The following is a 22,848-nucleotide window of genomic DNA, read 5'->3' as shown; positions in this document are numbered from 1 at the left end:
TGTCCGAAGGGAGGCCGCCTTCCCTGTCCTGGGGTGATGAGGCTGGGGCGTCTCAGGTGCCCGGTGACACCATTGCAGCCATCGGACAGTTGGTTCAGTGCTTTTTGACATGAAGGCAACTCCAGACGCACACGTCACATACGGTCCCCGGGGCATACAGTGTGACAACAGCAGTGGGAACTGGGGGGATCCTCGGACCGCCTCGGGGAATCGATCTTTCGCCTGCGAGCTTCCCTTCAGAGGCTGTGCACAGTGGGCTCGGAGGGCACAGGTGGCTCTGCTTGGGGCCCGCGCCCCTCCTGCCCCCCCCCCCCCACACACAAAGGCAGCACACAGAGCCAGGCCGACCGCGGGCCACACTCTCAGAGCCTCCCCCCTCCGTCCACATGGCCTGGGCGCGGTCCTTAACCTCTGCGCAAGGTGCACGAACCGCCAGGGCTGCTTGACGTAGAATCAACGGGACAAGGCGAGTCACTTAGCCCGCTGTCCGGACGAGCTGTTGAACAGCTACCGTGTGCTGAGCGCTGGGTCCGGCGTGACTGTGACACCCACGATGCCGTTCCCCGCCCCCCCCCCGTGATGGCCTCACAAATAGGCAACCACAGCTGCCGCAGGGCGCCCCGGGACGGACAGAAGGACACGGGGGCGGGGCAGGACGTGGGGGGCTTAATGGATACGTTCCCTTCCTTGGTTTAGACTGGCTGGGGTCGGGGGGCGTTTCGCAGACTGGGAAGCCTTAGGATGACCCGGATGGGGAGCCGCTGGTTGGCTAAGGGGACGGCCTCACTCACCTCCACACACCTGTCCCCATCACCTCTCCTCCCCTGCACCAGAGGAAGCCGTCCCCTGCTCGTGTCGAAGGGGGAGCCGGGGTCCCCAATCCTGGATGGCTGGGAACCCCTGCTCCAGAGGACTCTTCTCTAGAAGCTAATGCTTCTTGTCTTCGCCCAGACGGTTGGCTTTTTTCTCTCCTCTGCGGCCCCGGGCCTCAGTACCTCTGCCTTCGCACTCACCTACCGTGCCCGCGGAGAAAGGGTGCGCTCAGCTGGGATGTCCAGGGGATGGCAGAATGATACACGTGGCGTTGGGGAGGTTGAGGGGCCCCTGCCTGGTGGCACGTCCAGGCAGGGGTTTGATGACCTTACGGAGAAGAGTGAGGCGTTCATGTGACCCTTCAGCCTGTCCTTGGGCTTGGGCTGGTAAGAAGCCTCATGTGGACAAGAGTGGGCCTCCCGGAGCTCCCGAGGATAGAAGGGGCCACCTCTGCTGGTGCATTGCCCTGGGCTGGTGGCTCCCTCAGGGACAGTCCCCTGCCGATGGCACCCTGCCCGGCCCACCCTCAGCCCCCACTCCGAGCCATTGCATTCTTGTCCCAGCCTCACCACAGCTGGGACCCCAGCCTCGCTCTGAACCTGGAGCCCAGGTCCCCAGAAGCAAATGGCCGCTTGACTTGGTGAAGTTGTGTCTACTCTAAAACGAGGGAACAAATGAGAAAACCCGAAAGCGGAGAGCGGTGTTGGAAAGTTGTTCTAGTATCTGTGAAAGACTGTGCTGGGTTCACCGATTGCAGTCGCCCCCCCACCCCCACCTGCTGACTGCGGTCCCTCCGCCCCAGTGCACCCGGCTGTCCTCCCTTCTCACCAGGAGCCGTGGTCCCCGGAGCCTGGGCCTGCAGTGCCTGGGTCCCGTTGAGTCCCTGCGGTTTCCTCTGCGGCCAGGCCTCCAACAGCCCTGCCCGCCGTCCCTCTCCCCGCCGCCTGCCTCCCTGTGCCCGCCACCCGACCTGCTCCAGCCCTGCACCCTCCAAGGGACTCCAGGCTCCTCTGCCTTCCTTTCTTGCCTTGGGCACAAACAGCTACTGCACTTCTTTAGGGCAACCCCACCTTCTCTTTTGCGAAACGTGGAGCTGCCCCCCACCCCCCACCCCACCCCCGCCCCACATGTGGTCAGCACGGCCAGGCCCGGAGACCCCCTTTGGGGTATCTCCCCCCTTCCTGGAAAATATGTCTGTCTTGCCACCTGGCAGAGCCTGGTGAAACTGTCCTTTGGAATCTGAGATGCGTGCACCTGCCCTGCCCACGTGCAGAGCCGACGACGGAGGGGCCTCCGCTCCGTTTGCGCAAGACCGCGTCCACTGGCCGCTCGGACCCGTTGCGAGTTCTCGGGGCCTGGGCGCCGCTGTTACCCCTGCACGACCGCCAGGTGACGGCGACTCCCCGTGGCCATCCTCCAGCGCAGTCTGCTTGTCTTCCTCTGAGTGTTTGTAACTTACGATATTTAAGTGGATACTTGAAATGGTAACATAAGCTAATCGCCAAGTTCGGAGACGCCCAGGTTCGGAGAGGGTCTCCAGCTGGAGATGGTCCGGTAGTGAGGGGGGAGGAGGCGTTTTGCCTCCAGCTCTGTCCCCCTGGGCTTGCGATGACCCCTCTGTCTCCAGCTGGGTGGGAGCTGGGAGGGGGGATGTAACAAGAACGGGGGTGTCCGGTCTCTTACTGGACAAGTAGATCGACCACACACCTCTCGGAGAGGAGGCCTGTCCAATCCTGTCTAGCCCGAGGGCACCGACGAGTCAGGGAACCACTGGTCTCCCTCCCCCTTCCCATTCGCCATGGCCCGAAGGTCTCTTAAACAGAAGGACGCGGAGATCTCTCAGACGGCCTGCAGCTCACCCTGTCTTGGAGGGGTGGCCGCACAGAGTGGCGAGGACCACGGGCCCCGCAGACCCGGCTCTGTCGCTTGACCGCCAGGAAGCCCGAGGGAAGTCGCCTTCTCCTTGGTACAGCGGGCACGGCAGAGGCGCCTCCATGGGGTGACCGCGGATGGCACCAAGTGACAGGCAGAGTGCCCAGGGCGGAGCCGGCCCCCCAGGGAGGCTCACATCCTGTCCTGACAGCAGCCCCCGGCCCGGCACCCCCTCCCCCGCCACCCCCTGCCCCTCCCTCTGCCCTGGGAGACCGCGGCAGGAGCCGAAGCAGCACTCTTGTCACTTGTCCGCATCTCTGTGAGGCCACCGCGAGCCTGAACTCAGCCCCCAGGACCCCGGGTGCCTGCTGGAAACACGGCCCCTGGAGCCCCGAGCGGCCTGGGCCAGCGGCCTCCCCGTGGCCTGAAACACGTGCGGAGCACAGCTCTGGTCTTCAGGGAAGGAAAGCAAGGCCAGAGGAAGGGCTTGGTGTCCCGTCAGACAGCTCACGTGACTTGCAAATGAAAGCGGCTGAGCCGCCAATGTCAGTGCCGTTGACGGGGAGCCCAGGGCCCAGCCCGGCGGTGGGACGGCAGGGGCCGGGGGGCGGGGGGGGGCACAGGAAGCCGTGGCTCCCTGGAGGCTGGGTCCCCACACCCTGGCTTTGCCTCCTGGGAGTGGTGGGCACGTCCCCAAGGCCCTTCCCCCAGCAAAAGGCACAGGCCAAGCCGCCTACATCCAGCCCCCGCTTCCTCGGCTGCGGATGACCCAGCGGCAGCACTACCGGGAACTGGGGCAGGTCTTTGGCTGGAAGGGACAAGAGAGTCCCCGGAAGACGTGGAGGGCCTCCCAAGTATCCACCTCGACAGCAGCCCGCCAACTGATCTTGCCCCTAGGAAGGATGTCCCCGCGCGTCCTAACTCCCCCCTCGGGCACGCGGACGACCAGCTGAGAGGCGGCTGCCTCGAGGCACGTCCAGGCCCAACATTCCCGTCCGCCGCAGAAGCACGAGCTCCAGGCTCGAAGCCGGCGCAGTTTGCAAGTTAGCGACCCCGGCCCCGAACTGGAGCTGGACCCACAGCCTCTTACTCGGCTCCCGGGGCCGTCTCCTCCCGCTTGGTGGTCGAGTGTCTGTGTTCCCAGGGTTCCGGATCTTTCTGAGCAAAAAATATCCTAAGCACGCACGTCAAGAGCCACCTGCGGGAGCGCGAGGAGTACGCGGCGTCTCTCCCCGGGTGTGTTGGGCACGCGGCCACGTGGCGGGAGATGGCCCCAGACGGTTGCAACCTCAAAAAACAAATCTCTGTAGTTGACGGTGTGGTTCGTTTGCCTTGAGCGCACCGTCCCTGTCCTCCCGTCCCCCCTCGCCCCCACCGCGGTACCACGCCTGCCCCCCGAATCCCCAAGCTGATCGCCCGAGGGGAGCGTTTGCCTGAACAGAAGCAGTACCCCTAAAAACACGGTCTAGAGCATTAAAGTAGAGCCAGAAAGTCTCATCGAGTTAGCTTTAGGTGCCCTGCGTGACTTTTTTTTTTAATTATAGCAAAATACATATAAAACTGGGGGCGCCTGGGTGGCTCAGTCAGTTAAGCGTCCGACGCTTGATCTCGGCCCAGGTCACGATCCCAGCGTTTGTGGGATCGAGCCCTGCATCAGGCTCTGCGCTCACAGCACAGAGCCTGCTTGGGACTGTCTCACACGTGCGCGCCCTCTCAATATAAATAAGTCAACTTAAGAAAATAATGTATAAAAGTTACGATCTTAACCACTCCTGGCTGTGGAGCTCTGGGGCATGAAACAGATTCACAGTCAGGTCACCAGCATCCCCACCGACCACCCTCCCCGACTGAAACTGTGTCCCCAGTACATGCCGCTTCCCCAGCCCCCGGTGCCCACCCTCTGCTCTGTCTCCGTGGACCTGACTCTCCAGGCCCCTTGGACAAATGGAATCAGTCCTTGTCCTTCTGTGCCTGGCGTGTTTCCCCGAGCACGATGTCCTCCGGGTCCGTCCACGTTGTGGCATGGGTCCGCTTCCGACGTTTCCTGGCCGCAGTTGCGTTAATCGAGGACGTGGTGTGTGCTGTGGCCGTGAAGGGTGACATGTTACAGGCAGGGACGGTAAACAGTTCGGGGAGGGTGGGCGCTTCTCAGATTCAGTGACACTCTGTCCACGTACCGACATTATGATGTCACAGTCCAGAGCCCGGATTCTGGGGCACGCAGGCAAGTTCCTTACGTGTCTCGGTGGCTCCATCCGTGAAGGGGGGTGGAGGGAGCGTCTCTCTCAGGGGTCGTTCGGATGAGACACAGGACTGTGTGTCCAGTGCCGAAGCGGGGCCAGTCCGTGGTGAGTGCCGCGTAGAGCCCTCGCCGCTTGTATTGATCTGTTGAGAGTTTATCTATTCACGCTGCGGACGGAAGGCAGTCAGATGCCCGTGTCTTGTTGGGAGGGCCTCGCCGAGACCCCCGGCTTCCCGCTGCGGGGCGGCAGGTGGCTCCCGGGCAGCTGGCCGTCAGTCCCCGCGCCCGGCCTGTGTCCAGGCGCGCTCTGTGACATGTAGAGATGCTTCCCGCCCAGGGACACCGTGCTTCCCGGGGCAGCCCTACGTCCACCCTCCTGCCCCCCAGCCTTCTCACCGAAGAGAGGACCCACACTTGCCTTTTCTTTCTCTTCTCGCCGGTTCAGAGGTGGGACCACGGGGACTGCGGAGAGGAGGGAGGGGGGGCGGGGTGGCCACTGACCCTGCCACGCCCGCTGCGCAGGATGAACGGGGACAGCCTGCCCCCTCCTCCCCCCGGCCGCATTAGGGCTCCAGGCTCAAGCTTCATTGGTTTTGCCGGAAGGGGTGTGGGTGCCGCAAGCACCCAACAGTAATTGTGCTGTTGAAGCGAGCTGGCTTCGGGCTCACGCTGTGTGGCTGGTCGCTGCTCGGGCTGCCCGCGGGGGGCTGCTGGCCACACCTCCCCCCACGGGCCCTTGGCCCCCCATGTGCAGCCCGGGGGAACACCTCAGCCCTGGGAGAGATGGGAGGTGCTTCGGGGAAACAAAGTCAGAGCCTACCCGTGCAGTGGCGGGAGTTAGCGGGACCTGGTACGTTCCCCGCTCCGTTTAGCCCAGAACACGGCCGTGAGGAAAACTGCCACCCTGTCCTGCAATCAGCACCACCAAAGGGACGGTCGGGGTAACGGGCATGGTGTCCAGATGGAGTCTGGTCACCCTGGAGGCCAGTCGCCCACTGGGCCGATTTGTTTTGTAAGCAGACCGGTTAACGGAGCCCTGGAGCCCGGTGATTCAGGCTCTTTATCTTCCCAGCTTCTGCCTTCCGGGTGTTTTTTTTTTTTAAACTTTTATAGTCTTACAAATGCCAGAGAGAGAGGCAGCACCCAGTACCGCTGACATTATCCTCTAGAATCTTCCATAACGTTGAATTTACATTCGCAAGAGGGGCTAACCCCCGGGTGCTTATGGAAAGGCTGGCTGTCCACCGAAGCCACTGGGTGCTGGGCGTGGCTGGGGAGCTGAGCCATTTCCAAAGTGTTGGGGGGAGGCCCCCAAAATGATGTCTTTGCCCAGAGTTGCGTTATATAAACTTCACACAGAGAACAGTTAAGATGTGAGCGGTGCTTAAAGGTTCATACCTCCCCTCAGATCTCTAGAAGCTTCTGAAGCCTGAGACATCACTGCGGAGAACAGAAAATCCGGAGCTCAGAACAGACACCAGAAGGGCTGGGAAACAGGACTCCAGAGATGGCCGTGGCCTGTGGAGCCCTTAGGACTTTAGACTCGGCCCTCGAGCCGCCAGGGTGCAGAGCTGTGGTCCCATCCCAGCGTGAATTTGATCCCATTTCGTGGGTGTTGTTTGGAAGGCTGAGCCCTAAGCAGCAGAGGAGGGAGGTGGCCTCTGTGCCCGCCCCCCACCTGGCAAAGCCAGCCCAGAAAATTCCAAGGAGCCGGGGTCCAGAGAGGAGCTTCCCCTAGCAGAGGAGTGAGTAGGGAAGTGTAGGAGCAGTGAATTCCCCGCCCCCGCAAATATTTCTGGAAGCGGTGCCGGGTGGCCCGGGGCTGAGCAGGTGAAGGAGGTGGGCATCAGCCTCGGGGCGCTGCGTGGACACGTGGGCAGGTAGTATGAAGGTCGGCGGGAGGTAGGGGGAGGCGCTGAGAAGCGACAGGTGGGTGGGGAGAGGGCTTTCTTGGAGTCAGAATCAGACCTGCCCCCCAGGTGCTGCCTGTGTTAGAGCCCTAATCAGTGTCGCCAGTGCTAACGCCGTGGCCCTGAACGAGCCTGGAGGGCTGTGGCTGGGCGCGCCAGCTCCCACGGGCTCCTGTCCTGAAGGTGTAGACGCGTCACAGGCCACCCCACACCCTGCGCCCCACCTCTTGCCCGGAGCACCCTGTTTCTTCCAGCTAGCTTCCTGGCCTGCAGCTTCCCCCCCCCCCCCCCAGGGCTTCCCCTGAAGCCCGGGGCCTCCCCAGGGATGGGGACCCTGGGTCTCCTGGGTGTTGGTGCGGGAGCAGCCGAGGCCGCGGGCTGGATGCAGAGCCCCTGACCCCCCGGTGTGGGTTTCTGATTCGGCCTCAGCCCCTGCAGTGAGCCCTCTGTGCGTCCTCCAGAGGGATCCAGGAGCAGGCAGCTTGAGAGGACGCCCTGGAGCGAGGCGGGTCCAGGCAGCAAACGGACCCCTCCTAAGGGCCAGGCTCTCCTTCTGGAAGAAAGAGTCGGGGAGCTGGCGGCTTTCACGCAGCTGCTGGGAGCCCCAGGCATCAAACTAAACGATGAGCCGCGTGCAGGCCTTTGGCTCGGCGGGACTGCGGAGACACGGCCCCCGGCTGAGGTTCCATCGCGGTGACAGGCCACCCCCAGAGTCCCATGGCGTTGAGCAGAAACCCTGACCTTTGCAGGGACGTGTGGCAGCCACCCAGGAGGCACGGGGCGTTTCAGCCTGGCGGGTGGAGGCCAGCCTCTGAACACAAGAAACAGGGCCGGGGAGCCACTCCAGCCACCTCGGCGGCAGGCACGCAGCACGCTGGGACCAGCGCGAGGCCCCTGCCGCCCACACCCAGAGACACTTGTTTTCTGGCAGGAAAACCATCCTCGATTTTTCTAATGAAATCTCAAGGTCATGAAAAGGAAAGGGAAAAGAGGAGACCCCGGACGCAGGAAGGAGGGACTCCTCCCCCGTGCAGATGAGGGCTTCTGGATCCCTCCACTCCGGGTGGCCACCCAGCTGCCCACTTTCTCCCACGTCTCCGATTTCCACGCCCTTGGCCTCGGCTCACCAGGGTGGCTGGGTGAGGGCGTCTGGCCCCGCCTGCCCGCGCTGTCCCCTCCCTGTGCCGCTGCCCGCGTCGTCCTCAGCTCGTGACTGATGCCGGATGAGCTGTCCCCATCCTAACCTCCAGTCCTTCTGGGAGTATTACAGTTATTTCAAAGAGGATTTAAAGTTATATTTGGAGGAGCGTCATGAAAAAGAACTTTGAATAAAAACATGCCCCTGCCTCCATTTGCCTGCCTTCCGTGCTGGCAAGAGTGGCCTTGTAGAGGGAGCGGTGTGGCGCAGGACGGTCCCCGTGGCGTCAATAGCGGGGGGAGTGGAGTTTGCCCGAGGCCCGAGGCCAGCCCCCCGGAAGGTGGACGGGAGGACGCAAAAATGTGACCCACTTCTCCGGGTCGTCCTGGGCTGTCTCTGCTCACGGAAGCTGTGGGTTCCAGGTTCCATGCGAGTTCGGGCCATCGTGTCTCGAGGCGGCCAGAAGTGGTGAGTGATTTCTGGGGTTCCGTGAAAATACTTGGATAAGGAGAGAATGATGGTGCACGGATTCCTCTCCAGAGAAGTCGCGGTCCCCTGGTGTGATGCCTGGGAAGGAGGCTGGAGCAGGAAGGGGCGTGAGCCTTCCGCCTTGACAGGTTCTCCTCAAAGGGCTGCAGGACCCGGATCCCCAGGGTTTGCGCCCCGCTCCTGACCTCAGAGCCAACACCTGCCATTCGGCCAAGGCCTCTGGGACACCGTGCAGGACCCACTTCCCACGAACAGCCCCTCCGCCCGCGCACTTCTGCCTCCCCCCACCCCCCCCCCCCCCGATTTCATTCCTGCTGGGACAGACGATGGAAGTGATGCCGCTTGCTTTCCAAGGTGCCGGAGCTCGGGGTCTCCCTGGGGAGGGTTTTCCTGACTCCCAGGCTAGGTCTGGTCGCCACAGGGCTTCCCCACGTCTTTTCACCCTGCCCCGCCACCCCCTCGCCCCTCCCGGATACGGCTGCGGGCTGCAGGCTGGGGGTCTCCCGTGGGTGGCCCTCCTCGCGGCCCCTCCCCCCGGGCACGAAGGAGCCCGGGGCCCAGGACGGTCTCGCTGGCCGCACTCAGCCTCCTGATACAGCCGAGCCCAACAGAGCCCCGGGGGACAAGGGTGCAGGTCGGGCAGGAGAGCCAGGCAGGGGCCCAGTGAGGGGACACGGGACGGTCGGGCACCCTTGAATGGGACCCAAGAAGTAAAGCAATTGTCCACCGGAGAGACACCTTCAGAAATGTCCCCACACAAAACAGTCCTTGGAAGGGGACTCCACCCCCACACATTTCTTACCCGTTCGGCTGTCTGCTCTTGGCATTTTCCGTCCCCTGTGGTCCATTATTTATCACGGCGGAGACTGGCCTCAGACACCAGAAGTAGAAAACGAATCAGAGCAAGCCGGAGAGTGACACGAGGGGTGAATGGATCGGCCATGACAAATGGGTTCAGCGCGCAGGGGGCCGTGGGCCCTCGCAGACACAGGCGCAGGGAGAGGGGCCCTGAAATCCTGCCGAGCCCAGGCCCGGAGCCCAAGCTGGAGGGCTGTTTGTTTAGACGGTCTGGGGGGCCGTGTCCTGCTGATGAACATTGTCAACCAGGACAGGAGTTACCCTGGATCCCCAGGCTGCTCTTGTCCGGCCTCCCCGCCCAGGCCCACATCGGCCCCTCCAGGAGGGGAGGGGCGGGGGGACAAGGTGATGGGTCCCCTCCCTGGAATCCGGCCCCCCCGGCCCCTCCTGGGGTGTGCCCCCAGTCATATCCGCACCCCGTGCCTCACACAGCCTCAAGGATTCCTATTCTCTGCAAAGAGAGTCCAGTCTTAGAACGGAGGCCAAGGACACAACGGCTCCTGGGACGACACCAGCGCATTCCCACTGTCAGCGTCACTGAAAACAGCACCAATTTATTCTCTCGCGGTTCTGGAGGCCAAAGTCCAGGATCAGCACCACGGGACCTCCATCAAGATGCTGGCAGAGTTTGCCTCCCCGCCCCCCCCCCCGCCGCCCCCAGAGGCTCTAGAGGGAAGCATTCTTTGCTGCTTCCTACTTCGGGGGACTGTCAGCACACTTTGGCTCGTGGCCACACACTCCAGCACCTTCCAAACTCTCTGTCTTCACATCACTCCTCCTCCTGTGTCACCTCTCCCTCTCTGTGGCCTCGCGATTCGGGGCTTTCCCGTACGGCCCATCCAGAGAATCCGGGCTAATCTCTTCCCAGGATCCTCAATCTTACCGCGTCTGCTGAGGCTTTGCCTCGGAGGGCGGAGAAGGACGCCACAGGGCTCTTAGCCGCCCAGTTGTACGTGTTTCCGGCCTCGGATTAAACCACAGGCCCTTGTCTCCAAGGCTCCTCACATAACGGCTGTTCCCCAAAGCCGGCGGGATCATCGGTCTGGAGCGCGGACGGGGCGCAGTGGGGCGGTCGCGCCTTCCCTGCACCTGCGGCCTGGTGCATCGTGCTCCTTGTGGCCTCCCGTCCCTCAAGGCCGGCCCTCCTTCACAGATGGGTCACATCTGCCTTTATTTGTGCGTGTGATGACGTCACTGCCTCCCCTGCCTGCCGGCTGCCCGCACACTCCAAGCAGGGTCCTACATTTCTGTCTCCTCTACTCCCACACCAAATTTCGCTGTTCATTTTGACGGAGTTAACTCATGCCGTGCTGAGCAAACGTGCCTCCAGACCCGTTCACTTAACAGACGAGAGGGCCCCCCCGTGCGTGCACGGGAGCCGAGAGGAGATGCCTGGTGGGCCGTGGGCCGTGCGCCCGCCCCGCAGCCCCCTCCGCCACCGTGGCCCCGCTTGCTTATCCGGCAGCCCTGGGATCAGCAGACTGCAGTTTGCATCTGCACAGACACGCGTGTAGCTGTAGGATCCTGACCCTCGGACTCCACACCTGTGCCACAGGGATAGTCCCTGCCCAGCCCACATCCGTCTCGCGCCCACAACGTAGCAGGGATTTGCAAGTATTTTACAAGGGCGACCAGTGTCTCGACTGCTCCGTGTTGCAGATGGGGACAGCGTGCCCACCAACCCCAGGGCGCGTCAGAGGCAGAGCTGGGGCCGCACCAGGAAGGCTGGCTTCAGGTGCCGCGCGCCACAGCACAGACCTCAGGGAAAGGTCTACCCATGGGGTGCTAGGGTCACTCCAGCCCTCGGGCTCGGTGCGGCGACCGCCCCGTGGGGGCCTCCCGGCACCTCGAGGCAGGTGGAGCTGTATTACCCTCACTGTGAGGATGAGAGGGCCCTGCAGGGGCAGGGAGGGTGGCATTTGGGGGATTCCCCCTGTGTTTGCTCCCAGCTAGCCCTCCCACGATTCCGGGAGACTTTGTGCCGCGTCCGAGGGCGGTCATCAGTAGTTCCGGTGTCCTTCGTCACCCTGAGCCGTCGCGTCCTCACCCCTCCCCGCCGACCATCGCCCCTCTGCCGGACACTCACGCACGCCCTTTCCCTCCATCGCCGCTCCCTCGCTGTGTGACTCTGGAAAAGTTCCTGACGCTCTCTGAGCCTTCCCATCTACAAAACAGGAAGAAGGATACCCACCCTCAAGGGTACTTGAAGGATCAAAGGTCATGAGCGTTCTTCACCAAATCGCGCAGGAAAAGGAAAGGGGACCGTGTCTCACACACTCACACACGTGTTTGTTTTCAATTCGGGATCCAAAGCTGGCCCACACATTGTATTTGTTTGCGGTCTCCCTAAGCCTCTTCCTGTCCGCGTGTTTCGTGCCCTTTACGTTCCTTGCCATTTATCTGGAGATGAACGCTTGCTACTTCTGATCCTTAAAGACACAGACACGGATACAGGCCCGGGTACAGACCCAGATATAGAAATACAGATGCACCTGTAGCTATGACGCCCCGAAGGATGATAAGGCAGATTGTTGTTAGTTTTCCTTCCATGTGAATATCGCCCCGTGGCTGTCTTGAACCATAAGAAAGGATCCCGTAGGTTAGGGATCCACACTGACGTGCATACAGATGAAGCCGTATGTCTACCCTGGGTTTTCAGTCACCCCGCGGGGGAGATGTCGGGGTGCAGATGACTCGGGCTGGGCCTGTGCTGGTGGCCGTGGGGGTCGGGGGCCGCGGTGGGGCCCCGCTGTCGTGCACGCTCGAACGTTTCCAGAGTACGAAACTTCTCTTCTGTAGAGGAATGGATGTAATGAGTCTGCCACATACTTATAAATGGTAGTTTCTGCTGTTACTTTATATTCTCTTCAAACGCAGTGACCAGAAAAATACCTCCTAACTTGGAAAGGAAAACGAGGCCTGATAGAGAGTTTATTTTAGCGGATTGCCTGACAGTTCACTGTAATCCACTCTGTGGCATCATCCTTAAGGGTCCAAAAACAAGGGGCAACACAGTGAATATTGTGCTCACATTTACATGACTGTAAAATTTGTAATTAGAGGTGAATTGCAGACAGATTGCAGACAGAGATAGATGGAGAGAGAGGTAGACGGCCCACACGCTTCCTCGGCGACACGTGTTTATTTCTTGCGTATTTAAAAACATAAAATGTGGGATTGTGGTCTTGGTCTCTTTTTAGCCTGTTCTCTATATTAAACACTTGTAATTCTTGGGCACTCAAAAGCCGGTGGAAACTCGTCTTTTAATTCCCTCAAAGATAGAAAAGTTGTGAGTCCAGGGATGGGCGGTGATTTGGCCGCTTTATGGGCTGTGCGGGTTGAGCTCTAACTCCTGGAGCTGGGGCATGAGATCCGGGAGTCAGACTGAAATACCCTGGTTTGCTTTGAAGGCAGACAAAGCCTTATAAAGCTTCTAGAAGCGGATGTAAACCTGAGTAGGTTCTAGGAACTACAGAAAATAAGTCACAGTTTGATAGACGAAAGATAAGGAATTTGAATTGGTTTCTTCTCCTCTGGGAGAGGAGCCTAAGTCAATATGCCATCAGAAGTACCGATAATTGAAAACAAGGCAAACGGAGGACGTATACGCCACTATGGGCAAGTGACAGTGGCAGAGGCCAAGAGACCACTCCTGCTTCCGTGCAGACCGCCCCTAGAGGTCTCCGTTCAGGAACAGCACGCGGCCCTGGGTTCAGAGCCAGGCGGGCCCAAGTTTGCATTCGGGACCACGCTGGCCAGGCCAGCTTCTTCTCTCTCTGTGGCTCGGAGCCCTCATCTGTGACAGGGGTGACGATGATGTCCCAGGGTCACTGGGCTCAGATTCTGGCTCAAGAATAGTTGTGATCCTGTCAGGTCGTGGTGACGGTGGTGGTGGTGAAGATGTGATGACAGAGGTCAAGGTGGAGGTGATGGCGGAGGTGACAGTCGAGGTGACGATGGTGGCCCTGGCATCATCAGGGGTGTGACACAAAACAGCGGATGCAGATTTCAGGCCCAGCTCGTTTGCAGAGGCCAACGCTTGGGCGCCAAGTGCTCCCGGACCTGATGGGCAGATCCTGTGCTCCGTGGGAGGCAAAGGACCGCCCACAATTCTGCCCTCGGGGACCTCATCTTCCGAAGACTTTCTTCCTGTGTAACGAAGACAAAACGAACCCGGACCAGAGTGAGGTCACGCTGATCCCTGAGCCCAGCAAAGTTTTCTCAACCCCTGCTTGGTGATTCGGTGAACTAATCCATACACGTCTGCGTCGATCTGACCCCAGTTTTCACTGCACTTTGGATGTAGTTGAATGTGGTTAATGAGCAGTACAAGGATACCAGAGCGATGGAACCTGCTCTGTGACAGCTTGCCCAAGATAACACGTCCTTTCGTGCCACACTCTGCTGAAACACCCAGGAACGCCGACACGTCGAGGTCGAAGCTGTGTGCCCTGGCTGCCTCTTGCTTGTGAAAATGGCCTTTCACAAGGGGTCAAGGAGGAGCCTCCCCAGCCCCATCCCCAGGGAAGGGTTTCAAAGGGCCCCTCCTGTAATCACAGCGGCCACATAACTTAGCACTCAGTGCACACCAAGCTCTCTATGTGTCCTGATGAACCTTCCTGACATCCCAGAGGCACAGGAAAACTACTTTCCTCACTCTGCAGGAGAGTCAGAGCCTCAGAGCGGTGAAGAAATCTGCCCTGGGTTGAGCCGGTAAGAGGAGAGGCTGGAAGTGAACTCACGTCTGTGGCTCCTCCCTGCTCACCCCTCTGCCCTGCATGTGCCTGGAGCAGTGCACAACACCAGCGTCCAGCCAGGGGTAATCCAAGGGATGTGAGACAGCTGAAATGGCCCACGCTCCAGGCAAACCAGGACCTGCCGGTTCAGACCAAGCCAGCTGAGAGCAGCCGCTCACCCAGCTGACTTACTCGTGGCCAGACCCACTTACTCCGCCCTGATGGCCAAAGAGTTAGTGCTGTGATTTGCACAGTGCTAGCAACCCATCTGGTCCCCCCCCCGCCACACACACAAAATTTTACACGCAATCCTAATATGTGAAGCTTATATAAAGTTAAGTGACATGTGTTAGTACCCATTTGTCCTGTAAGTTCACATCTATAGCACGCAGTAAAGAATGAATGGGAACAGAGGGGGTCCCTGCGTGAGCACTGGGGTTAGAATCAGGAGCTCGGGACGGCATCCACCGGCTAACGGCCTCAGCGTCAGTTAACGTCACTGGCCCCAGATTTACTGGCCCCCAAGACACTCCCTGAGGAGCGCACCCTGGCCCACACTGTCTTGCGGACGTGAGCAGGGCTGTGTGGCCCCGTGACTCGGGGGCCAGGACTCGGCCTTAGGACAGCGGTCACGGGCGGCCTCGTGGGGGCCAACCCAGCGGACCTGACCCCAAAGATAACGTGTCCCCCCCCTCAGATCGTTGATACTTCGGTTATTACAGCCGAGGGTTTGCTTTGTAATTACATCTAAAGGAGTTTGAGGCGATCTACTGGAAGGAAAGAAATCTGAATCAGGGGTTGCCAAGACCCCGTCCTGCGCCCCCGTGCCCCAGGGCGGCTCCGGTCAACCAGAATGCGCCCTTCAGAAGTCAGCCGCTTCCCCGCCTGAGCCGCTCTCAGCCCATCTGCTGGTCTGGACTCTGCAGGGCCCCTGAGCCTGTTCATTGCAGCTTCCTCAGCAGGAGGCCCCGGGCCTCCACACCCTTCCTGGTCCCTGGTCGGCCCTGAAGATGCATGCATGGGTCTGAGGGGCGTTCCAGTAAGGTCTGGAGCCCAGGAATTCTTTAACAGGGAGTCCCGGCCCGTGGGGGAGCACCTGGCTGCATCTCCAGCACTCAGAGCACCTGCTGGGGACGGAAGCACCCCCCCGGCCTCCCCCTTCCGTCTCCCCGACTCGGGTTTCCTCTGGGTCCCAGTGCCCCGTGGGGTCCCTCCAGGCCCCAGTTTTCTTTCTCACCTCATTCTGCCCCAGGAGGCACCTGGCCTCGTTCTCTGCCCTGGATTCTTGCTCTGCCCTCCCCCCAACGCCTTCTCTGGGTCCCCCCACCCCCCGCCGGCTCTGCACCCTGCCCCCCATGTTCCCCTGGTGCCTCCCTCTCACGCTGGTTCCCACACTCCTTGCTGAGCGCTATTTAAATTCTGGGTTTTGTCCTCTGGTTAATTTCCTCATCTGCTTGGCGTAATGCCAAAGAATATTCTTTCCGAATAAGAAATGGTAAAGGCCCGTTATTTGTCTCCTAAGAATTCTATGTAAATGCAGTACAGCACGTGCTCTCGGGGGGGGGGGGGGGGGGGGGATGTTCATAAAGCTACTTCTGTTATCGGTTACTAACCTCAGCTTCCAGATCTAGATAACTCTTGCTTGTGAAAGCCCTGCAGAGTCGCTGTAGAATATTTGGAAAACGCAGAGCATATAAAAAGAAAAGAACCCACCGTGCCACCAGACGTTTCGGGACCTCTCCCGAGGCTGCGTTCTCGTGTGTGTGTGCGTGTGTGGCTCTCTGTTATTTACATAATTCTTTACCCTGATCATTTCACTCAGCATTACGTCAGCCGTACTTTCCGATAGAACGTGAAGTCGTCTTCAGAAACATGATTTTAGTGCCAGCATAATGTTCCGTCCTGGAGACTAGCTCAAATGGAGTCATTTCGTCGTTTATGTGATATTTCTCTGCAATAAATAACAGGAGAGGAGCCTCCCTGGCCGTGGCTCTTTGCTTGCAAAGCGGCCGCGCAGCTCAGGGGTTTGGCTCGCCGTAGGCGTGAGCTCACTCGTGAAAAGGGCCCGAATGGTGTTAGAAGGGCACTTTATAAATGCTCTTATTATTATGTTCACTGTTATTGTTTCCCTAAGAGCGGTTCCTGGAAACGGCTTTCTGGGTCAGAGGGCACGCGTTTGCCAAACCCCTTTCCACCAGGGCCGTGTGGGTGCACATTCCGGACAGGGCGCCCCCTCGCGACCCCCGGCCAGAGCTACCGCACGAAACCTCTTGATAGGTAGACACACAGTTGTAGCAGAGAACACAGAGAGGGGCGCCTGGGTGGCTCAGCCCTTGGAGCATCTGACCCTTGGCTTTGGCTCAGGTCATGATCTCACGGTTCGTGGGTTCGAGCCCCGCACCGGGCTCTGTGCTGACGGTGTGGTGCCTGCTCGAGATTCTCTCTCTCCCTCTCTCTCTCTCTCTGCCCCTCCCCTGCTCCCTCTCTCTCTCTCTTTCTCAAAATAAAGAAATAAACTTAAAAAACCCAAAGGGAAACCCAGTTTCCCTCGTGGCAACTTCTTGCAAAATTATAGGAGTGTCACAACCAGGACGTGGACGCTGAGTTGACCCAACACCTCACTCAGATTTCGCCCGCTTTATCGTGCTTGTTCGCATGTGTGTATTGAGTTGTATACGTGTTTGTCAAACGTACAGATGCTCATTGCCACCCCCCCGATCGCCCCTTTTGAGACCCCCCCCATCCTCCCCTCTCCTGCCGCCACCCACCCAGTCCCCAACTCCCGGCTGACGCTAATCTGTTCTCCGTGTCTAAAGTTTTGTCATCTCAGGAGTGTCATCTGAATGGAATCACACAGTATGGAACCTTCGGGGATTGGCTTGTACTCACTTGGCACGAATCCCTCCGGATTCATCCGGTCGTTGTGCGGACCGGTAACTTGTTTCTGTTTCTTGCTAAGCGGTGTTCCGTGGTGTGGACGGACCCCAGCGTGCTGGCGTTCACCCATTGAAGGGGGCGTTCGTCGCTTCCAGATTTTGGCCGTCTACCGCTGTTTCACCATTGCCAATTTGGTTATTTCCTCCTATTTTCTTGGAGGCCGATATGGCTATTTTTAGAAGTCCGTACCGTTGTTTTGGTGGAGTACAGATTTCTCATGTCAGCGGGACATTTATAATTAATGAACATCATCATCAATTACAAGAGTAAATACAAGTTAACACTGAGATTTAAAATGCCCCGGGGGGGCTGAGATCAACAGCCGGTGTGAACAGAGAGAGGAGGAGTGGGGGGGGGGGGTGGCCAGAAGCGAGCGTCCCAGAAGCATCCATCCAGTTCTGATTAACCAGAGGAGGCCACATGAAACATTCCCTGTGTGGGGAAGCAGAGCTCACCCGTTGCTCCGCGGGAAGGGGGACTTGGTGGAAGAAGAAAGCGTCTTCCCCCCTTATGCTGGGACCCCAGCAATGTGGTGTCCGTGGCTCAGTATCCTCAGCGGAAGCCCGTAAAATCCCTTGGGGGGCAACACTGCAGGAGAATCGTAATGAGGACAATTTTGCCTGCGATTCGTTACCCCCAGGTTCTAAGCAGCTCTGTGAAAACTGTTGCTAAGGCAATTGAGTAAAAAATTTCACAGGCGCCATACACGGGAACAGCAAGACAATGAACGTGATTGCATGTTTTACAACAGCCAACCCCGAAAGCACGGCATATCTGACACCGAGAGTTTTTTGATGATTTTCAGGGGTTCCGGGGACGGTTTCCGTGACTTTGAAAGGCGACTAACTGGTTTGCCAGCTTCGTGAGACTGCCCGCGCCCCGATCGGGATGGTGGCCGGCCTCGCGGAGGAGGTCCCCGGGGACGCTCAGCTCCCTCGGGAGGCCACCCCCGCCACCCCCACCCTGCCCGGTCCCTAGTCCCCTCCCGACATCCGCAGACTGAACTTCTCTTCTGCGATAGTGGCGGTCGCCGTCTTTCCCAGGCTGCAAAACTCAGCCCAAACCCACGCAGCCACTTGGTCATCCTACTTGTCCGGATGGGGAGCTTTTCGTAATGCAAAACCACAGATATCTGCGCAGGAAACCCAGCTTCTAGTGGTCGCTGACTTCGTGCCAGTCCACCCGAGAATGTGACAGGCCCGGCAAGAGTCGTTCTCAGCAGCTGCGGGGAAGCGCCTCGGCCGGGCCCCCGCCTCCCCGAGCGGGTGTGGGAGACCCGGAAGGAGAGGGTGCGGGAGATCTGGAAGGACGGGGTGCAGGGCCTGGGGGGGCGCGGCGCGGGGCGGCCCTCCTACTCCTCCCGCCCGAGCGCCCGACGGCTCCCAAGAGGGGGTCACTTCCTCGGAGACGGTGCCAGCCACAGCTGGCAGAGCAAGGCCCGCGGGCAGGACGCCACAAGTCACGTGTGTGAAGGCCACGAAGACGCCGTCAGCCCGCTTCTGCGCACCTGCCCCCTCCGGAGCACAAGCGCCCACCCGCCCTGCGGCCCTCCCGGGGCAGCCGGGCTGGTTCCGGGCACCGGGACCGCGGGGCCCAGCCCGGGGCTGTGCACCCCCCACGCTTTGTCATCGTCCTTACCCGAGGGGAGAGTGGGAACAAAAGGAGGGCGGATGGTGGACATTAAGACCAGCTTTCCTCAAACATTGCTTTGTCTGTGACTCGCACGTGAATGTGTCACGAGGCATGACACATCCTTCAACGGTCCCCGGTATCTGGCCAACGTGGGATGCAGCACCCCCCACCCCCCCCGCCATGGGCATCCGGCATTTCCTGAGCGTCCGCCACCCGCTGGACCCGCCCCAGGCTCTGGGCACAGCAGAGCGGGACACGGACGGTGTGGCGGCCACGGCCACCTGTGGTCAGGGCTGGGGTGGACGTGGAAGCGGGGGCCGGGCCTGCCTCGACACGGCCAGATGCGGAGCAGGGCTGGGAGCCCGGGGAGGGGTGGGGACGTGCGGGGACCGGGGCGCACACCAGCCACCGCCTCCCTCCGCTGGAGTAGGAGCTTCGTAAAGCCTGTGAGTCACAGCCCGGCCGCTGCCCGCGCCATGCACACTGCTGCCGAGTTGAAGAATTGGCCACCAAAGGTGTCTCGCCAGGCCAGTCCCTCCATACTGTTGGGCGTAACACCACACCTCTCAGGTTCACGGAGCCAGGTGTGGTGACGCAGGAGTGGTCCGGGTGAGAGGTGACAGCCGGAAACGGGAGGGGGACACGAAGGAGCCCTGGCAGCTTGCCACTGGCCGAGGATGAGGAAGCCCAAACTGCCAGGCCCTCTGAGTAGGGGAAAGAACCTTCTGGAAAAGATCCAGGCGCCCCCCCCATCTGTGGGTGAACGCCTCATCACCTCTGCTGGTCTCGCCGAAGCCTGGAGCCCCCACCGCACCCCGTCCCCGTGTCACTGCTGGCCCGCGTCCTGTTTCCCAGTCAGTGCACCGTCGAAATCCTGTTTCTGCTCCGGAACATCCCAGGCTCCGGAACATCACTGTCACTGGGGTCTCCTCTCCTCGCGGGATGCCCGCCCACATCCACACAGCGTGCTTCCTGCCGGATACACAGCTTCATCGCTCCGTGGAAGGTCCTGGTTGAAAGCTCCCGGAGGGGACTTGGGAACAGCGCTGTCCTGCGCGTGGGTTTGCAGGAAGACCACACACAGAGTGCCCTCCGGGAGCCGCGGTTCAGCCACGATCAAATCTTCACCCGCCTAGCGTTGTAGCGGGGAACTCGTTTGCCTGGAGCTGGCGCTGCGGCCCGGAGACCCCGTCCACCCCCCTGCCTTTGGCAGGCAAGCAGCACAGTGTGGCTGGAAGCCGGAACCTCGAGGGGCCCTCCCTGCACGCTCCCTCCACGAGCCTCTGAAAGGGGAGTCCGGGGAGAGCGGGGAAAACACAGACCAGGGCCCTCCGTGAACAGAATCACATTCCGGGAAGAGGCCTCTGGACCCAGAATCAGAGAGAAGCCACACCCCGTCCTCTAGAACCGGCCCATCCTGTGTCTGTAACCCGCAGACCACCCGGACGCGGGTTTGGTGGCCGATGGCCACCCTCTCTGCAGCCACCAGCCCTGCTCCTCTAAGTACGTCGGTCAAGGTGCTTTTGCTACTTGGAAACAGAAGTGGGGTTATGTCAGTTCAAGAAGCTCAGGGTTCGCGGTGGACGGATGTGAGGAGGTGCGTACGGGCGGGTCCCGATCTGGGGCTGCGGGAAATGTGCTGGGCAGCTAGTGGGTAGAGATGCCCTGCGCTCTGACGGGTGTGCATTGGCCACTGCCGTCCCTGCGCCTTGAACCTGAGTCCCCACCTGTAAGGACAGGCCCGGAGGACACCTGTCAGGAAGGAGACCCGCTCAGCCAACCTGGCCAGAGCCCCGGGTCTCAGCCCTGGGCGGCCCGATAGGAATGGGTCAAGGCTGGTCCCAGCTGTGAGCTGAGCCAGAAAGTCCAGTCAACCTGGGCTCCAGTGACACCTGCCTCTCTTCCTCGTCCTCACCGACTTGATCGGTGCCACAAAGCAGCAGGACCGTCCTGCTGTGAGCTTGGGGATCCCCCTCCCAACCCCTGCTTCCGTCTTTGCCTTTCTGGGGTCAAGCGTTGCTCCCTCCCCAAGAAACAGTGAAGCAGAGAACTGGGTTCGATGTTCCTTCTTCAAGCCCTGGAAATCCCATAGGCTGTAAATTTGAAGTCCTACGAAAACAAAACTGGGTGCCGAACAAAATGGAGCGGGAGGTCATCCGGTGCGTTTGGCAACGCAGAGCCCCCGGGAGACCGGCACCCAGAAGTGCGGGATTCCAGAGCCACCAGGAACCGTGAGGTCCGTGCGCAGTGGAGACGGCTGGCGTTGGGGTTGTGTGGAAACACGGCGTACGAACGATGCCTTCAGCCACCCGCCCTCCCGTGTCGCTCCTCACGGACCCGAGAGCAGGTGCACCTGATGCGATCGGTGCCATTTGCAGAATGGCAAAGCGAGGCTCCAAGGTCACCGTCTTCCCGGTGAGGGGTGGGGAGGGCGAGAGAGGAGCCGGTGGGCAGAGGGAGTAGCCGGTGGGGACAAGCCCTGCCCTGCCCTGCCCTGTCGCCGGAAGGAGGCTGGTGTGAATGCAGGCACCGAATGACACCCACGACCTGGGAGTCTAGGTGCTGCGGCCAGGTGTGTGCACGGGGCGGGGCGGCCCTGGACGCGTTCCGACCGCCACTGGCTGGCGGGGCCTGAGGGGGCCTCTTTGGCTTTGATCCCGGCATGGGGCTGGGCTTGTGGCCCCCGTGCCCCTCATCGGTTATGCGGCAGCAGGAAGGTTCTAGACACGGAAGCTCCCGCTGGCATCACGGGCCCCAGCTGAACAAGAAGGTTAGCATCCAGCAGGCGAGAGATGGGTCCTCGTGTGTTTCTCGTGTCTCACTCTAATATCATGGCGCTGCCAGTCAAACCGCGTGAAAGGGTCTACTTACAAGTGTCAGTCGCTGCCTCAAGCCGGACGGAAATACGAAATCTGTGTTTTTTTGCGGGCTTGCTCCCCGTACATCTCCCGTTTACATTTCCTGTTTCCAGCACTCTTTCTTGGCTGCATAAAAGGGAAAGGATTTGGGGCGCCTGGGTGGCGCAGTCGGTTAAGCGTCCGACTTCAGCCAGGTCACGATCTCGCGGTCCGTGAGTTCGAGCCCCGCGTCAGGCTCTGGGCTGATGGCTCAGAGCCTGGAGCCTGTTTCCGATTCTGTGTCTCCCTCTCTCTCTGCCCCACCCCCGTTCATGCTCTGTCTCTCTCTGTCCCCAAAAAAATAAATAAACGTTGAAAAAAAATTTAAAAAAAAAAAAAGGGAAAGGATTTGCAGAATGATTCGGCACGGGAACCAAAAGCCACGGGGCCCCCTGGCAAGGCTGCCCTGGGGTGGGGGGGGGGGGTGGGCAGTCTCCCGAGCCAAACAAGCGTCTCCCACAGCCAGGAGCACCTGACCTCAGCTGGGGAGCCTCTCCTGCCACCAGCGAAGAACCCCCGTCCCAGCCCTGCCACCATCAGGCACGCCCGTCGCTGTGCCCCAGCCTCTCACCTGCTCGCGGCGTATTCGGTCAGGGGAAAGCCTGGCTCTCACACACGTGTAAGACGGCCCCACATCCCAGACGTCATTAGCTGAAGGGGGGGTTACTAAGAAGATGTCACAACCAGCACAAAAGGGAAATCCAAGGACCATACGCCTGCGTGCGGTAATCTTTTTTTTTTTAATGTTTATTTATTTTTGAGGGAAGGACAGAGTGCGAGTTGGGGAGGGGCAGAGAGAGGGAGACCCAGAATCGGAAGCAGGCTCCAGGCTCTGAGCTGTCATCACAGAGCCTGATTCGGGGCTCGAACTCACGAACCGTGAGATCACGGCCTGAGCCGGAGTCGGACGCTTAGCCCACTGAGCCGCCCAGGCGCCCCTTGCGTGCAGTAATCTTGAAGCAGAATCACAAGTGGACGCGGCGTGACCTTCCAGTGGAGACACCCAGCATCATCTGTTTTGTTTACCCCGGATTTCCTTCCGGCCTCCTGGCCTGTTGTCAAAAATCACCTCGACGGGGGGGTTATTCTGGGTCTGGAGCGAGGCTGGCCTCGCTCGGTGTGGCCGGGTAGCTTCCACGGGGCAGCAGGCGGGCTGAGGCGCCTCGTGAGCCTGCCTGACCTCGTCTCAGCGGGAGACCCCATGCGTGCATTTTTTCAAGCTTCTGTTATTAGCTGTCCCGAGGCCGAGCGGGCGAGTAGGACAGTGTCTCTCTTCCAGCGGCCACAGGCAGCACTTAGATGCCAGTGAAGCCTCTGCAGACAA

The 22,848-nt window shown here is 60.3% G+C and overlaps 1 protein-coding gene across 2 annotated transcripts in view; it reads left to right on the top strand.

Moving 5' to 3' along the window:
- PDE9A (phosphodiesterase 9A) overlaps positions 1-22,848 on the top strand; it is a 90,263-nt gene that overhangs the window by 2,989 nt on the left and 64,426 nt on the right. The window contains exon 1 of one of the 2 annotated variants that reach the window (XM_045036555.1): positions 4,976-5,033. The exons of the other annotated variant lie outside the window; for it this stretch is intronic. Coding sequence (XP_044892490.1) covers positions 4,986-5,033 — 48 coding nt within the window. The 5' untranslated portion in view covers positions 4,976-4,985. Of the gene's footprint in view, positions 1-4,975; positions 5,034-22,848 lie in introns of those variants that run through there. 2 annotated transcript variants of the gene reach the window in all.

This window comes from Felis catus, chromosome C2 (genome assembly GCF_018350175.1).
Source record: "Felis catus isolate Fca126 chromosome C2, F.catus_Fca126_mat1.0, whole genome shotgun sequence".
Taxonomy (NCBI): Eukaryota; Metazoa; Chordata; class Mammalia; order Carnivora; family Felidae; genus Felis; species Felis catus.
The sequence above is the reverse complement of the archived record's forward strand: the minus strand, read 5'-3'. Positions and strand labels throughout refer to the sequence as shown.